This window comes from Primulina eburnea, unplaced genomic scaffold (assembly GCF_022965805.1).
Source record: "Primulina eburnea isolate SZY01 unplaced genomic scaffold, ASM2296580v1 ctg822_ERROPOS1000000+, whole genome shotgun sequence".
Classification (NCBI taxonomy): Eukaryota; Viridiplantae; Streptophyta; class Magnoliopsida; order Lamiales; family Gesneriaceae; genus Primulina; species Primulina eburnea.
In genome coordinates this window covers 108,461-126,247 of record NW_027331592.1, presented here as the reverse complement: position 1 = coordinate 126,247, position 17,787 = coordinate 108,461, and the positions used below count along the sequence as shown (strand labels likewise).

At 36.0% G+C, this 17,787-nt stretch overlaps 3 protein-coding genes and 1 non-coding gene across 4 annotated transcripts; 1 reads left to right on the top strand and 3 right to left on the bottom strand.

Annotated features, from left to right (window-relative positions):
- Positions 1-1,504: 1,504 nt before the first annotated feature.
- On the top strand, positions 1,505-7,667 carry LOC140822437 (kinesin-like protein KIN-5C). The gene is made up of 23 exons (XM_073183209.1): positions 1,505-1,596; positions 1,695-1,824; positions 2,101-2,259; positions 2,358-2,707; positions 2,794-2,932; positions 3,038-3,135; positions 3,231-3,387; positions 3,802-3,871; positions 3,982-4,058; positions 4,202-4,255; positions 4,345-4,425; positions 4,498-4,609; positions 4,685-4,771; positions 4,857-5,032; positions 5,246-5,407; positions 5,491-5,598; positions 5,690-5,848; positions 5,927-6,010; positions 6,088-6,293; positions 6,415-6,516; positions 6,608-6,717; positions 6,868-7,019; positions 7,286-7,667. The coding sequence occupies exons 1-23, from the start codon at positions 1,538-1,540 to the stop codon at positions 7,481-7,483; spliced, it is 3,030 nt and encodes a 1,009-aa protein (XP_073039310.1). The 5' UTR covers positions 1,505-1,537; the 3' UTR covers positions 7,484-7,667.
- A 370-nt stretch (positions 7,668-8,037) lies between these two features.
- LOC140822454 (small ribosomal subunit protein uS11x-like) lies at positions 8,038-10,334 on the bottom strand. Its single transcript, XM_073183231.1, has 6 exons — positions 10,161-10,334; positions 9,391-9,510; positions 9,263-9,308; positions 8,716-8,801; positions 8,507-8,636; positions 8,038-8,307 (listed from the first exon to the last, which is right to left on the bottom strand). The coding sequence occupies exons 1-6, from the start codon at positions 10,161-10,163 to the stop codon at positions 8,240-8,242; spliced, it is 453 nt and encodes a 150-aa protein (XP_073039332.1). The 5' UTR covers positions 10,164-10,334; the 3' UTR covers positions 8,038-8,239.
- Positions 10,335-10,722: 388 nt separating this feature from the next.
- Positions 10,723-13,329, bottom strand: LOC140822450 (uncharacterized). Its single transcript, XM_073183223.1, has 5 exons — positions 13,040-13,329; positions 12,017-12,255; positions 11,781-11,893; positions 11,306-11,446; positions 10,723-11,220 (listed from the first exon to the last, which is right to left on the bottom strand). Exons 1-5 carry the CDS (start codon positions 13,266-13,268, stop codon positions 10,968-10,970), a joined length of 975 nt encoding a protein of 324 aa, XP_073039324.1. The 5' UTR covers positions 13,269-13,329; the 3' UTR covers positions 10,723-10,967.
- A 124-nt stretch (positions 13,330-13,453) lies between these two features.
- TRNAL-UAG (transfer RNA leucine (anticodon UAG)) lies at positions 13,454-13,533 on the bottom strand. The gene has a single exon. It is a non-coding gene; the product is annotated as a tRNA-Leu (tRNA).
- Positions 13,534-17,787: the final 4,254 nt, after the last annotated feature.

Below are 17,787 nucleotides of genomic sequence, written 5' to 3'. Positions count from 1 at the left end.
CGGGTGTTCTACCATTCCGATCCTTCTCCACATTAATTAAGATGCCGAATGTCCTCAACAATCTACTGTACTGTACGTAGTATGCATTTATTACCTGCGTGTATATCATTAACCTATCTCCACGGTTTCTATATTATATCATGCATCCTTAGAGTAACTGTTTTCGAAGATATCAAAATATTTAATTTCACAATTACCCTACTAACATCATCAAGTCACTCCATATTTTATATAAAAGAAAATCTAAAGAAAACTTCCCATTTAAATCGAACAACTCTTCTAAATATAAAATAATTTCGTGTTAATTGTTTGGTATTATTGATCAAATAAAAAATAACAATAAAACATGCAACACATGTACATTTTTTATTATTATTAAGTTTGAAACACTTAGAGTAACCAACTTATGGTGTTATGGTCTGTTTTGATATTATATATATTAATAAAGTATTAAAAATTCAAGGGAAGACGTCTATACTTCTATACTATACTATTAAACTTGAGACCCTTAGAGTATCTACTTTAAGGAAACCAAAATATTTAATTTCATAATTACCCTTTCTTATCCTACTAAAACCCTTATCAATTCACTCCATATTTTACATAAAAAAAAATAAACAAACTTCCCTTTTAAATCGAACAATTCTTCTAAATTGAAAATAATTTTGTATTAATTGTTTAGTATTATTTGATCAAATTAAAAATAGTAATAACACATGCAACATATGTGCATCTTTTACTAGTTATATTATTAAGTTTGAGACACTTAGAGTAACTAATTTATTATGTTCTGTTTTGATACTTATATATATTAATAAAATGTTAAAAATTTAATGCAAGTCATATGTAGCTTAGCAAATAGAGTTTTTGTTTTTAAACATCAAGTTGTATGTTAAATTCCTAATTGATCGTTTTTTCCTTTCTTTTTCTTTTTCTTTTTCAATTCATGTATCAAAATTACATTATACTCCCTCACTATTTCTTATAATTATATTTTGATACTTATTTAAATATAAATCCAATAAATTATAAAATCGTTGGTACACTAATGTAAATAAAAAATAAATCCCAATTTATAATTTTGAATCAAATTAACAAATCATTATGATGCAACTATAACTTTAATTTTATCTTATTAAAATTAAAAATTTAAATTATTTGCTATATTTTTAGTTGAAGAGTAATATATTTCATGAAATTTTGAGTTTTAAAAAAAGGAAAAAAGAAGAAGAAGAATTTAAGTTTTTGTCTGAAATTTGGGCAAATAAATTATATTGGTTTGGGCCAATACGGCCCAATTTGTGTCCAAACAAATCCGGGTAGAATAAACAAGCCCATGGAATTCTCGCATAAATTAATCCATTGAATGTCCAAATTCATCTTCGGGTCAAATATAAACAGCTGGCGCTCCGAAACGGCTCCTCAAAATTTCAAAATTCATTCCCCCATCCATCCCGCTCCTCTTCTTTCCCTCACGGACTCAGAGTGAGATCTGAGGATTCATTCTAACACAAATTTCACAGGCACACGTTCAAGGATGTCGAATCGTCATGAGAAAGAAAAGAGCGTAAATGTTCAGGTGCTGCTTCGGTGCAGGTAATGTGTTATTGATTTGACGCAAGAGTTTTTATTTATTTATTGGTGTTTTGGCATTACTGTTAGATTCGTGTTGGTGTTTTTGGTGTATGTAATAGGCCTTTCAGCGAGGACGAGTTGCGGAATAATGCGCCGCAGGTGGTGACTTGCAATGAGTTCTTAAGAGAGGTCTCCATTTCGCAGAATATCGCAGGAAAACACTTGGATCGGGTTTTTACTTTTGACAAGGTGACTGTGTTTATTTTCCTGTTATGGAGTTTCTTCTCAGTGATTCTGTAAACAATTATCTTAATATGGGTTGTGCAAATTCATAAACTCGCTGTATTTTTGCAGTAAAGGTGATTTACACTTCTTGTGTATCTATTGAAAACTGCGGTGTGTGTGGGTATAGAAACTGTTGTCAAGTAAATACACTATTTAGAGTTTTGAATGTTAATGCACAAAATTATAACATGCTCAAATAAGCGCTTTATAAGATGCACTTAACTAATCTTTGTTGTTCAGGTCTTTGGCCCTAATGCCCAACAAAGTGATCTTTATCAACAAGCAGTTGTTCCCATAGTTAATGAGGTTTTGGAAGGGTTTAATTGTACCATCTTTGCCTACGGACAGACTGGCACGGGAAAAACTTATACGATGGAGGGTGAATGTAAGAGGTCAAAGGTACTTAGTTTGTTATAATTCTACTGATCCATATTGTGTTTTATTGCATCACTAGGACTAGCCTTGGATTTAATTTACATTATTGCTTAATATTGCAGAGTGGTCCTAATGGAGAATTGCCTCCAGAAGCAGGAGTTATACCGCGAGCTGTAAAGCAAATATTTGACACTTTAGAGAGTCAGAACGCAGAATACAGTGTGAAAGTTACTTTCTTGGAGCTGTATAATGAAGAAATAACCGACTTGTTAGCGCCGGAAGACATGTCTAGAGTTACCATGGAGGACAAGCAGAAAAAGCTATTGCCACTCATGGAAGATGGGAAAGGTGGTGTTCTTGTTAGAGGACTGGAAGAGGAAATTGTAGCTAGTGCATCGGAGATTTTCACTCTACTTGAACGGGGATCTGCTAAACGCAGAACTGCTGAAACCTTACTGAATAAGCAATCAAGGTTCTTGTTATTTCTCTGCTTCTAGTTGTGTGATAGTGTTCCGAGACTCTCAAAATGATATTATTACAATTCTTTTTTAATTTCAGTCGATCGCATTCTCTGTTTTCTATAACAATACATATAAAGGAAGCTACACCAGAAGGTGAAGAATTGATTAAATGTGGCAAGTTGAATCTGGTTGATTTAGCTGGTTCGGAGAACATCTCTCGTTCTGGTGCCAGGGAGGTAAGTTTAGCTTCTGCATAAAGTAGGTATCCTTATTTTGTAAGTTGTCTTTGTCATTGAACTTTTGAATTATCCTAAATCCTAATATCTTTAGAATATGTGCAGGGTAGGGCAAGAGAAGCAGGGGAAATAAATAAAAGTTTGCTTACATTAGGAAGAGTAATAAATGCACTCGTCGAGCATCTTGGACATATTCCATACAGGTTAAACTTCGAGTTATTAAATTTATTCTTTCCTTCAAATATCTTTGGTTGAGAAGTATTTATCTCTTGACCCTATCTACTAACTCCTTTGACAGGGACAGCAAGCTCACACGATTACTTCGTGATTCCTTGGGAGGAAGAACCAAGACCTGCATCATTGCCACCGTGTCACCTGCAGTTCATTGTCTTGAGGAGACCCTTAGCACTTTAGATTATGCTCATAGGGCTAAGAATATAAAGAATAAACCAGAGGTTTTATTGAAGCTTTTACATATTTATCCGCTGTTAAATGTTTCCTTAAATTTGATTTGTTCATGCAGCTTTCATGGAAATATTATGTTCTTGCATCTGTTTTTTGAGTGAAGATATTTCCTTGAAATCCATCTTTCACTCTTTTATTTTCTTGTCAGATATCACCATCATTTATGATAATTAATTAACGGAACCGTGCCTATCGATCTGAATGAGTTTTGAATTTCGAGTTCTACCTTACTTTCTTGTTTTGATTCATGATATAGTTAGTGGCAAACTGTCAAAGAATCTATTTAGCTATCTCATGAATGTAAAGATTAATTCAAACGGTGGTCTTTCATCTGTGCATTGGTTTCTAAAACATAAACAGTTTTGAAATTTTTAATTTTTGAGATATTTTCTTTGAACCTGTAGGTGAATCAGAAGATGATGAAATCAACTCTGATTAAAGATCTATATGGTGAAATTGAGCGGCTTAAGGGAGGTAAAGGTTTTGTTGTTATGATGTGATGTATATCTCGACTTATCAATAGGCCTTCAAAAGTCGAGTTTCTTGCAATTTTACCCTCTGTGCCTCATTTTCTTTCTGTGTAGAGGTTTATGCTGCAAGAGAGAAAAATGGAGTCTACATTCCTAAGGAGCGATATTATCAGGAGGAGAGTGAGAGAAAGGTACTGTACTGTCGCATATTAAACGCTGTGATCTAATGCTGATTTCTAAACTCTGGCTCTCTTATGTGTTGTTATGGCATGCTTTTAGATGCGTTGTTTTTCATTATCTAAAACCTATTATCCTAATGAATTACTCCATTTAGGCTATGGCTGATCAGATCGAACAATTGGGATCAACAATCGAAAATCAACAGAAGGTCAGCTTGAGAGAGGCTCTATACAAAAAAATGTAAACTGTAGGCATTCCTATGAAAGCGTGCTGAATCTGTTTGGTCATTTTACACAGCAAATTGAGGAATTACATTGCAAATATAATGCTCAGGTCCAACAATGCTCTTATTTGAGCAACAAACTTGAGGTGACACAGGTAAGTTATCTTCCATGTATGGTGTAATCATAATGATTTAATTTGCTGCTTCTTACTCGGAGTTGTTTTCAGAAAGATTTGAACCATACTAGCATATTGTTGGAAAGCACTGAGGATGAGTTACGTCGATGCCATTATTCTCTCAAGGAGAGAGACTTCATCATATTAGAACAAAAAAAATCTGGTATTTTATCACTTCTATAGTACTAGATTTTTATACCTTTCTGGAGATATGTAAATTTTGTTGGAGTGGAAACAGAAAATGCGCTGGCTCATCAAGCATGTGTTTTGCGTGCTGACTTGGAAAAATCACACAAGGATAACTCCTCGCTTTTCCTCAAAATTGGTTGGTAGTTTTTCTGTCATTTAATATTATCAACACAATTAACCTTGAAGGGCGCAACTCATTACTTTTAATTTTACTTTCACAGCCAGAGAGGACGAATTGAATTCATATAACAGGTCTATTGTGAATAGTTTTCAAGCTGAACTTGCCAAACAACTTGAGACTCTTGGCAACTTGCTGGCTGCATCTTTTTCTCAACAAAATCAACACCTTCAACTTGTTGACAATCTCTGTATTTCCTTTCTTGAAATACATGACAAGGTGGTAAAACCATCTTTGACTCAATTTTTAACTTTTTACTTATCTTTACATTATTGTCATTTTTATATGGTCAACTTCTGGGATCTTTGAAATATCTTTATTTCAAGTTTAGAGCGTGTTGTGCCTGAAATTATTTTTGATGAGTAGCATTTTAATTTTCCAGTTTTATCAAAGGCTTGAGAATATTTATTCTACAAATTGTTTTTGTCATAGGCTGCCAAAGAGTTAAAAAATAAAGTTAATGTCTCGAAGGCTTTGTATTCATCACATTTTGAGGCTATACAAGAAGTTGTCCGGCTACACAAAGGTGGTTCAAATGCTGCTTTGGAGGAACTTTCGGTTTTGGCATCTTCTAATTATATGGCTTGTCAAGAAGTAAGAACTTTTGTTTGTACTGGCTTAATAACTGTAATGTTACCTTGTATAGTTGTAACTCACCCTCTTTATCCTTAATATAGTTTTTAGCTACAGAGGCTGTAGAAGTGAATTCAATTTTCAATGATCTTCAAGAAACTCTGTCTAACCATCAGGGGGAAATGACTAATTTGGCGAGTGAGCTACGGCAGGTTTGCATGTTTATTGGATCTTTCGAGTCAATTTTTAATTTCTTCTTGGTTCAACCTTATCATTATATGTTATTACTTGTAATATTTGCAGAGATTTAATGCCAGTGTAGGGCAATTGATGGAGACATCAGGATCCCTTAATGCATTCATTGATAAGCTTTCAGAAGAATCAAAAGCACTTCAACGCCATGTAACTCAAGTTGATGAAATTCAAAGCAAGTGTATTGCTGAATTTCACAAGTCCTACGAGGTTTTCAAATCAAAATCTATGTCGATTTCAAACTATTATTTATTTTAGCTTTACATGGCAATTTTGTTGTGTTTGCAGGATCAATCAAGATCAGTTGCGGAGAAGCTTATCGCTGATGTGACTACTCTTGTCTCTGATTGCATGCGTCGTCAGAAAGAGATGGTTTGCTCTTAGATGCTACATTATTTGTTTTTTTCTCTTTGATTTTTTATGTGAACACCTTAATGGGTTTCTGATAGGTGGATGCGAGGCTTGGTGATATAAAAGAAACTGTAATTGGAAACAAGATGTTCTTAGAAGGACATGTTTCAACAATGGATGGCATTACAACAGATTTAAAAAGGAAATGGCAGGATTCTTTTACACAAGCAGAGACTAACTTTAAGGACAATGCTGACTTTTCTGCAGCTAAGCATTGTCGTATGGAGTTACTTCTGCAGAAATGGTCAGAAAAACTTTTAATGCGGTTATTTTTAGTGTCAATGTGCACTGCTCCACTTCGAGCATTATTTGCATATTTACTCTTGATTTTTAGTCTCTTGAATTTGTTTCCTCTTGATTTTCAGCTTCAACAATGCTGACGATGCTTTGAAACGGTGGCAAAAAACACAAGAATCATTAAGTGATATGGGAAGCCAACATGCCTTAGCAATTGCGGAAAACGTTAGGTTTGTTCAGTTCACTGACGAATGCTTTTTTTTTCCTAGGAGTGATCAAAGCTAAAATACTTGTTTTACATTTTAAGAACTCATGTTTCAGGAACATATGCGAGGGTAATGAACGACATAATGGTGAAATAGAAGCTGCAAGAATGGCTGTTGAGGAAGATATCAAAACAAATAGCGAAGATATAATACAGTATTTTGATGGTTAGTTGTACTTGCTTCAGCAAGTTTCTGTTTTGATTACTCCCATTCGTGTTGAAGGTTCACATGGCCAGGGCGATCCAGACATGTTGAAATATTGTGCAAATCGGGATGCTTTTGTCTTATTTTTAGCTGTATTTCACTTAATTCCAGGTTTATCAGAGCAGGAGAGAACGTCTGTTTCTGAAATTCTGACTAATTCTAAAGCTCATTCAGAAACACTTGATAACCTTCAGAGAGATCATTCCCAGCAGTCAGCATCTATTGAACATCATGCCGTTGATACTTTCAGGCAAAAATATATGGTATGTTCAATTCTGACTCGGATGTTAGAAACTGTTGGTGAAAAATGTTATATGTTCCCAACATATACATTGATGTCACATAACATATAGTGTGTTTACGATCACATCAATACATCAGTTCAGAATATTATCGGTCGACATAAAAATGTACCAGCTAGAACTCTTTTATCTAGCAATTGATTAACGTAGTTACTTTAATACTTGAGTATTTTCAATTATTAGTTTTATCCCTGTGGAAAGTAATTCAATTTATTTTCTGATGCTAGGATTATGAGCCGACAGGGACGACTCCAATTCGGTGTGAGTCTAACATTCCCAGCCAGGGCACCATCGAGGCCCTTCGAGCAATGCCAATGGAAGTTCTTCAAGAAGAATTTCGGGAAAACGATTCATCAGAATCGTTCCAAGTAAAGGAAATAAAGCCATCTCTGATTCCTCGAGCCCCTCTTTCACAGATTAACTAGTAAATGCAATCAATGTTGTAGCCTGATGTTTTCTCTCTCTTTGTATTTGTATTTTTCATACATGCATCCCACCCGACGTATGAAATTGATATATATTGGAATTCGAGGTTGGTTTATAGGTGTGTAAACCCCAACAGGTGCATTTGTAACGATAGGTGTGCAAAATTGCTGTTTATATTTTGAGAGATAGATGCCCATCTTTGAAAAGCAGAGATAATTAGATGACAAAAAAAGTAAAAAAAAAAATATCAATGAAGTAAATAAAAGATTTGTAAACAAGAGAACTTTCTCAAGGCAAACTTACAACAATGAAAGGCAACAATAGTATGTACCAGCAATGAAAATCAACTGCAAAAAATGTACTGCAGCTGACAAAGTTTGTATGGCAATTGATATAGGGAAGTATTATATCCTCTTTAGCATTTTGCAGGCAACAGAGGCAAACATTAATATTCCCATAATTCAAGAAATTATCTAAAGATGTTGCTAATGGCGTAAGATGACAACTTAATTTCGCTAACCGTTGCAACATTGTCATGCATCTAAAACCAGAAAATGACAAACAAGTACAAAATCATCGGTGAAAGGAAACAAACACGGATGACATCGGTTCTCAAAGCTTCAGAGGGTAACCCGTTGAAATAATTCATGTTTAAACTACAAATTGTTCAAACACTACATAAGAAAGATCGAAACTTGCAATTTAACAAAAATATCTCAAAATAGCAGCAAGCAAGTGTGGTGACAGATGACATATTAAAGCCTCCTTCCTCTTCTACCACCCTTTCTTCGGGTGCTGTCGGTGGGAATTGGAGTCACATCCTCTGAAATAAAAAAAGAAGCAAAAACAAACAATTCAACTGATAGAGATGAAGAAGGAAAAGACAGAACTGAACATGGACAATAAAAAGCACACGTACTAATCTACATCTAGAATAGGTATGAGCTATGAAGAAATCAAACTATAAAATGCAAAAAAGAACCGTTCTTTAATTAATAATGAATATCAGGAAATAATATTACCTATCCGACCAATCTTCATGCCAGAGCGAGCAAGGGCTCTAAGAGCAGATTGAGCACCAGGACCAGGAGTCTTAGTCTTGTTGCCTCCAGTGGCACGAAGCTTAATATGAAGAGCATTGATTCCCAGTTCCTGGGGATTGCAAGCATTAGTAACTGACAATGACAGGTATAAACTAGAATAACACAACAATGATAGAAGATTCTAAAACCTTGCATCGCTGAGAAACATCTTGTGCTGCAAGCATGGCTGCATAAGGAGAGGACTCATCCCTATCAGCCTTCACCTTCATACCACCTGTAATATTGTAAATTTGGACAAATATCAAATGAAAGTGCACCAGAAACTAAGTTCATCAATGTATTTATAAAAGTGGCTACGCATGAAATCATTTTCCAGTATAAAATAGAAAATATCATACTCTTCAACTTAAATAATGAAGTTTTAGTAAAATGCTACTAATAAGTAATAACAATTGTTTGGTTACACAGACCTCGAGTGTAAAACAGACACCGAGTGTAAAGCACTGATATTGAATGAATTGTATTACAAAAATACATTGTATCACATTTACTCTAGTAAACAGAAACGTGATCACCAAAGGTACATTTAGAAGTATTATATTGAATGGAAACCAATTATCAGAAATAAGGTTATAAAATTTAGTAGTGATTGAATCTAATAATGTAGAAACAATTTGGAGGAAAAAATACAATAAAAGGCAAAAAAAGGCGAAAAAACCAAAAGCTGACTGTTACCTGTGACACGAACCAAGGTTTCCCTTCCAGATAAATCAGTCACGTGCTGCAAGCAAAAAACATCAATCAAGTAAAACCATCCAAAACAACAAAAAATACATACAATAGCAGTTTACCAATATACTCACAATGAAGGTATCATTGAATGAGGCAAAGATGTGTGCCACACCAAACACTATTTCTCCATCCCTTGTGGCAGGTCCAAGAGTTACATTCTCCTCTTTGGGCTCTCTGGTCCTCCTTTTCGACTGTCAAACCCAAAATGAAGATTGTAAATTAAATGCAGTAATTGCAAAATAAATAAGCAGATTCGAGATATTAGCAGAAGATCACTAAATGAAAAACAAAGTTTTCTCATACCAAGTGAAAAAATCAAACCTCAAAACACAATATACCTAAAAGACAAATAATAGCCATTTTGACAGCAATTACTACCAGTAAATTCAACTGTCAACTAAAGTTTATCAGGTGAATAAATAATTGAAGAAGATTAAGTTCCATAAATCAATCCACGGGATAAATACAATACCGAAGAAGAAATTTTCTGAATACTTTCACAAAAAAACATACATTAGAAAGTATTGCCCAAATAAATATTTCGATAGACTACAATCCAAGCCATCGAAAGAGAATTTTTGCAACTTAATTAATTTATTATCAATCCAAGAACACATGGCAGAAATTTCTACGTTGTGTTGCAATTAAATAATCTTTTAAAAATTTAAGTATCGTAAATCCAAAAAATCAAATAAGACCGGTTCGACGACGATATACGCACTCGGAATCAAAGATGCCAAAAAAAAAAACAGCACCGAAAATCTTTATAGACTAAAAAAATATTGTATTAAAAATGAACATGTGTTCTTGTGTGTGTTGTTTGGATGAAAGGGGAGCCTACCATTGCTGCAGTACTGATGGGAGAGGATAATGTAGCTACGCTGCTTCCGATTTTCTCTTTGAAAAACCCTAATGGCCACAGATCATAGCGACTTAGTGATTCGATCTTTATATTTAGGGTTCGGAAACCAGAGATAAATGCGGTGTACCGTAAATACCCCCATCTTTCTTTGAATTGCCATTACAATCTAGCATTTAGTATTTACAATTACCAGAGATAAATGCGGTGTACCGTAAATACCCCCGTCTTTCTTTGTATAATTTACAATTTTATCATTTAGTATTTGCAATTACAATTTAGGATCAAATGATTTGGGTAGAGCAACTATTTTATGTGTCGGTGAAATGAGTCACATAGTACATTGTTTTTGTTTCCAAGGTAATTATTTTAGACTTGTTGTAATAATATTCACATGGTTATTTCAAACATAACACACGGCGAAACATCCAATAAACTTCTTAATCTAAAACACTTGAGAAAGCATTCAATTACTGAAGGTAAAATGTTAACCAATTGTAAAATCCATCGAGGCTATAATATTTGGCATATCAAATTTTTCTTATTTTGAATGATATTCAACACACTATAACATGTATTGTTCACGTAAAGACGTTGAAAAATGTCACTCAACACACTCGGAGATAATAAAAAATTGTTAAGCCCCGGCGAACATTCAACAAAGCTCCACGAAAACTGAATTATTACTTAGAAAAAGGTATATATCTTACTTGACATCTTAATTTAATAATAATAAAAACGAGGGTTATTTCTTGAACCGGCTTCTGAACTCTGAAAACGAGGAGGTGGCTAAACCAATGATGCAACTTTGGGGGCAATAATCTCAAGAAGCCCTTTGGCATTATCAACATGAACCCAATGGCCTGCATTAGGAAGAACATGATACGAGACTTTCCCTTTTGTTTCGTCGACTCTTTTAGAAGAAATGTTATTTAGTTGCTTTATTACGTCTGCGTTCCATCTGTCGCTCTTCTCTGCACGCACAATGGCTATTTCCATGCCTTTGGGTGTGTTCTCCAATAGGGGCCAGTAATCCATTTCTCTACATCGTACATGGAAAATACACGTTTTGTGTTAACATTAAATCCGTTGATGATATTCACCAAGACTCGATTGTGATTCTATACCCGTAAGAATGAAACATCTGGGCAGCTCCTTCGAGATTGAAAGCCCAAGTAACTTCTTTTCCTGATGTTTTAAGGTTGCTACCAATCCACTGTGATAACGAATTCGAAAACCCAAGCTGAAGCATGTGATCTACCAGCCACCTTAAACCAGGAACACAACCAATTTCATGACAATAACATGGGGGAAAATATATAGAACGTTAAAAACATTCAAGAAATTATTTGACAGAAGTGAGATATTAGTAACGCCAACTCAACCCACCTTCCTCGCATACAGAAAGAAAAATAAAACAAATCGCCTTCTCAATCATGAAAATTTTAAAGTTTGCCTGCAACCCCCATAGAATTGCCAGTTAAAAGCATAAAATAAAGAGTATGTGCAAAAACCCAACAACTTTTTCCACTGTATTTCGACTGGACACCCAAAAAAAGATGGTGCTTCTGGATAGAAAATATGAAAGGAAAGAGACATTACTTCCTAGAGGGTAAAGTTGAAGGCAGACTCTGCAAAGTTTGCAATACTTTCTCCACCTCACCATCACTGTTGTCTCGGCTTACTTGACCAGGGACAGAGTCTAGTACCCACAGCTGTTCTGCAACAGTTTCACACATCAGTTAGCCCACACAAAATCCAAAGCTATCCAGAATATCAAGATTTCATAGAGATCATAAGCATGAAAAAAGTGTTTTTTTTTTCGTAGAAGGAATTACCTGTCTGGGCAAGCCATCAATGTCCCCATAATCCCCATTTGCACAACTTTGAGCAAACTGCAAAGCAACCTTTCCACCCATTGAATGACCCACAACAACATCGGGCCAATCCCAGCCCTGAGATCTCACCAAATTGGCCAGATCTTTTGCCGCATTTTCCAAATTGTGTGGGGGCAAAAACCCATCTAGTTCAGCTGACTTCCCATGGTTCCTCAAATCCACAAGCACCATCCTCCATTCTGTTCATATCACTCTAAATGATCAATCATATCTGAGAATGTGAGCTATGTCCCTTGTCCTTTGGTTATGCACATACTCCAAAATAAAACATTGACAAGTATAATAAACACAACCAATACATTCAAAAGTGAGATCTTCATCAATTCACGATACATCGTTGAGATCTGTTTGAATGGAAAATGTAGTCAGAGTGAAGACATGCCAAAAACCCTCAGATTATCTTTTAAGTGCATTTATTATTCACACTGGCTCGCACAAATAATGATTGTATTGACCTTGCTAACGACACGTCAAAAGTCATTGATTAATTGTCTCCTCCCGATTCTATTGTCTTTCGGAAATGAGAAAGACCTGAGAAAGCATTCAGCTATGTTCAATTGTGCGAACTTGCAGTCATACAGATTGGTTCCGATTGTTTCAGTGAGCAACTCACATATCTTGTCAGAATAGCACAAGTGCATCCCAATCATTTTGGTACTAAGCTGTCCTAAAATTTATATCACAATAAATGATAAGAAACACTGATTCAAATGCTTGAGCAGCATAGTAAGGCAAAGGCATCATACCCCTAACCTTTGGCTATAAAATTCTACATTACATATATGTGCAGGAACTAATTTAGTTCTTACAGCAATGCTTAAGAACATTTCTTTTTCGAGTCATCAGTCTGTGTTTGTAAGTTTGAGGTGATAAAAACAAGAGAAAACGATTTCTAGACTCGCATGAAGATTCGGCCAAAATAGTACGTAAAAGATAAGTATGGAACGTAAAATATGGACATACGTGCGGGGGATAGGGATGCAGCAAGGGAGCGTGAGAAAGAACGCCAGTTCCGAGCGGATCCGAGGAGGCCGTGAAGTATCATCGCCGTGTATTGGTGTGGTTTTTCCGGGGAGGCTTTGATCTCTTCAAAGGCTAGGGTTTGAATTCTTCGAGTACAGTGGTGGAGGGCCGGTGCCGGAGCGGCCATCACCCGGTGAACGAGGCGACTCAAAACGGTTCTTCTCGACATTTTTCACTCACTAATTACGCTGGATTTGGGAATAAACGGTGAATTGGTGGTGATTTGAGGGAGGATACATTGATGAGGGATATAAATGGCACACAAAGAGATTTTAGGGATAAAGATGGGAAAATAGAAAATATAAATTATTTTTTTAAAAAATAATCAAATTAATAAATTGTAGAAAAAGAATATGACAGCTGTGGGATTTGAACCCACGCCCTTTCGGACCAGAGCCTAAATCTGGCGCCTTAGACCACTCGGCCAAACTGTCTTGTTTTTCTACTTTTTTGTCGATAAATACTTATAACATACCTATATAAATTTTCGGCAAAATAACTGCATATGATAATATCATATTTTTTAAAATAAGAAAATGATATATGAAAGAAGAAAATTTAGCTGAAAAGAAAATTTAAGTCTCAAACGAGATGAATTGACAAAAGAGCATCAATGAAGTAGCTAAGATAACATCCATACTAGATATTCTTGAAACTGGAGACTTGTACCACCTTAATTCCTATATTATTTCAAACACAACATAAAAAATAATATGATTATGAGCCCAAAATAGATTTGCATAAAATTTGAAAACAACTGTGAAATTAAGCCTTTAAAAAACAGCACAATTAATATGATGGCGATCAAGTTAAAAGCCCAATCTCCAAATCTTCTTCTATCCTCGTATGGATCCTTGCTCCATTCCAAGACATCTTTCTTGTACTTCTTCACTGTTAAACTCACCGAAGAATCTTTTTCCTTTTCTGCCAATCTGATATGGCTTATAATGTGAGGAAAAACTTTTACATTAGACTCCTCGCCAATCAAGAGATCAGAATGGCCGTATCCTTCTACTACCACTCTTTCATGTCTGTGGGAAGGCTGGTGCAACTTCATGTATTTATTAGCGAGAAATGAGGTTTCGGGTGTCACAAGGAGGGAACGTCCACCGGATATGTAAAGAGTCGACACTGCCATTCTCTCAGGGTGTATCAGATATGAGTTTTTGCCATTTTCATCCACTATAAAACCGGCGTTACAGATCTTTCTGAGGTGTGGAAATGCAGCCATTGGAAGTTGTCTTAGATTCACTTTGTTCATCCAATAATGCATTGTATGGCTTATGTTTTGGTGCCAATACGTGTTTCCGAATATGCCGGAAAAGACCTCACATTCGTCACAGATGCATCTTTCATACCGTGGTAGCAAACGTGCTATTGATTTCAGGAACCTATGCCTAAGGCTAGAGGTTGATGCTTGAAGCAGTGGTAATTTGCTATCCCTGCCCATTATTGCCATGGAGATCTGCAAAGATGTAAAAAAAAAAGCTGTTATTTTTAGAATTAGTGAGTGATTTGGAAGCAAGGAAAAATTATCTTAGATCAGTCAAGAAATAAATATCTTCATCACAGGTACAAGTGTTAGTACCAAACTAGCTGAGAAACGTGGATTTGCTTACTGGAACAAGGGGAAGCCACATTTTGATTAAAGATGATGTGGTGAGCTTGAAGAACATTGAAGAGTTGGTGCATGACAAAGAAGCTATCTTCTTGGCTGAGACATAGCCTCCCATTAGTGCAATATGAATGGCCAGTCCTCCCACACAATGTGCAACTACATGTACTTTTATAGGTTCTCCGTAAAACTTGGAAATCATAGTTAATCCTGCAGGAAAAAAAGGTGAAGAGCGTCAATAAGTAAACCACTCTTGAGCTACTTAGAGAAAAATAAAGAGGGAAATGTGCTATTTTTATGTAAGTTCACCTGCTGGTATGTCTACTTTCCCTATGTCTTTGATTGAAAAGTTGTTTGGAGGATTCAATGAGTGTAATCTTGCATGCAATAACCACACATCATGCCCTTCTTGAAGTAAAGTTCTGACAAGATCTTTTGGTTCAGTTGATAAACAAAAGCTTTCGGTCGAATAACCGTTTATAAGCAATACAGGGTAGGGTTTTTTTGCAGATTCTGATGGAATATGGTGGCTGCACTCCCAGTGTTGACAACGAATTTCAAAACCATCTTCTGAAATTTGGTAAGTTGATTTTTTTTAGCTTTATATATAAGAATTCGAAATACTGTTGCAACTGCGAGTACCTGTAATTATTTCATGATTTGTACTTCTAGGATATGATTCACGAACTAGTTTAGTGGGGGAGAAATCTGCATGACTTTCTCGAGGTTTTTGTAAGATATACGTCGTAAATAGAGATCGCATAAAAATACGCATAAATTTGCTTCTGCTTCCACCTTCAAGGCTGTACAAGCTTTTCAGAATTTCTGTAAAAGAAATATGAAGCTCCCCCTTTATACTTGTTTGTTCCTCTGGGAGGCTCTTCGTGATTTTTCTCAAAGAAACATGCAGCGTCGTGGATTCTCTCCATGCATTAAGTGCTAGGAGATAAGGGTTCAATATTTTGTTCCCTCCAAGAACATATCTTTAATAAAATGATTATTCATGTCACTTTGATATTTGAATTCAAGAAACTGATGATTGAAAATCTATGATACAAGTACAACTATCTTACCTTGATCCAGACGAACCAGCTAGGAGGAGATGATAGTGCATATAGTGCGTATATGGTGTCTTGTCATCTGTTTTACACAAGTCTACTTCCCCTTTGATTACATGAAGTTCCTCCATCTCTAAACCTTTACATACAACATATCCACCAACTTTTCCTCGTAAAATAGGATGTGATTTACCCATAAGAATACATGTTTTCTCAAGGTTTGGCGACGTTTTGAACTTGAGTTTAAGATGTGCACTACATAGCATACCACCAACTTGGCCTCTCATTGTTTCTTTGATCATAACTTTTGAATCTTCTCTCTTCTTCATCTCATCATTAATGATCAAATCTTGTTTTCTATCAAAACATTCTTTCACAAAATTGCTGCTGTATTTGACATTATCCTGCAAAAGGTGTCGACTAACATGCTCAGCAACTGCAGCAACAGTGAGACAAGGGTTGATTCCAACAGAACACGGTATTACAGAGGCATCACATATATAAAGACCAGGGTGCACTCCAGTGAGAGATGTTGTGTCAAAAACTTGACCATTAGGATTACAAACTCCAGAGGAGATATCTTGTGCTGCAGCGCAACCTCCTAGGTGATGTACTGAAGTGCTTCTATAGCGCGACATGAGAAGAGTTCCTCCTAATTTGTCAGCCAGTTTCTTGAAAGTTTCAATCTTTTGTGGTAATAAAGGATCGTGAGGTGGTTTAAAGAGGATTTTTTTTGTAACTTTTTCAAAGATAAGAGTCCCGTTGCTGTCATCATATCCCATCGTATTCAGGACCATTGCTTGCCTGCACTTTAAACCTATAAAATGCTTGATCATGTCGACTATTTTGTGCAAGAACCAGTAGCTAGATTGCCATCCATAAGTCGTCATTCCTTCAAACAGCAAGCACGGATATGCAGTTGGAATTATTGCACTCTGCATGAAGTGGAAAAAATGATTCGACATAAGTCACATAACGTCTTTATACATAGTTTTCCCACAAGACCCAAATTAGTATTGCATGAACCTGAATCGAGAAACCCAAAGAAGAAGTGAATGAGGAAGAAATCGAGGGCCCTGGTCTTTCTTGAAAAGGGATCTTTGAAAGTTGCTTCCTATTCAATGCATAACTGTTTAAGGTAGCTGAGCTTCGAGCAAGATAAGCAACATTATTTCCATTGAAGCTCAGTCCTGAGCCAAGCTTATTCGAAACTGGTAGGCCCCTCATTTTAGATTGAAAAAGTATCTTAGCTGTTCCGAATACTCCAGCTGCAGATGATAGTAGCATAAAAATTTACGTGACAGCTGAATTAGTGTAGCTTTTACAAGTCGTGTTCTGCAAGTATACCTGAGAGTACCACAATATCTGCTGCTAAACAGTCAAATTCGTTGAGATATACCAGCCATCTACGCCTTGGTCTTCCATGGATTCTTTCATCTACACAGTCTTTTTCGTCGTTTCTTACCACATACTGAACCTCACATTCTGTTTTAATACGACATCCTGCCTGTAATAAGAAATCTATTTAACCGAACAAGCAAACTTAAAAACTTCGAAATTGTTGGAGCAATATACGTACTTCGACAGCTGAGGCAAGATAAGTTGTGTCGGTGGAATTTTTAGCATTGTACGGACAGCCAGCAAGACAGTTCCCACAAGCTAAACAGCTTCCAGCTCCATGAGACCTTTTTGAATGGAACAACTTTTCTTCGATATCAAAATTCATGCCAACTGTCAGCTGATCGTCTGTGCTCGTCTCAAACTCTGCTTCAATCACATCTTCCATGATCTTAGCATTTTGAAACTTTACTGGGATACTTTGTACTCTCAGCATTTTTTTAGCAGAAGCCTCACTCATATCCCAGTCTTTTTCCCAAGCCTGAGGCCATTTAGGGTCTCGACGTGCACGAACTGGTGTCGGTAACATTACTCCTGCATTTATTAGTGAGCCACCACCCAAGCCGCATGCCATTGCTGCTAAAGAATCATCTTGGAGATATATCTGCGGTTTTCAT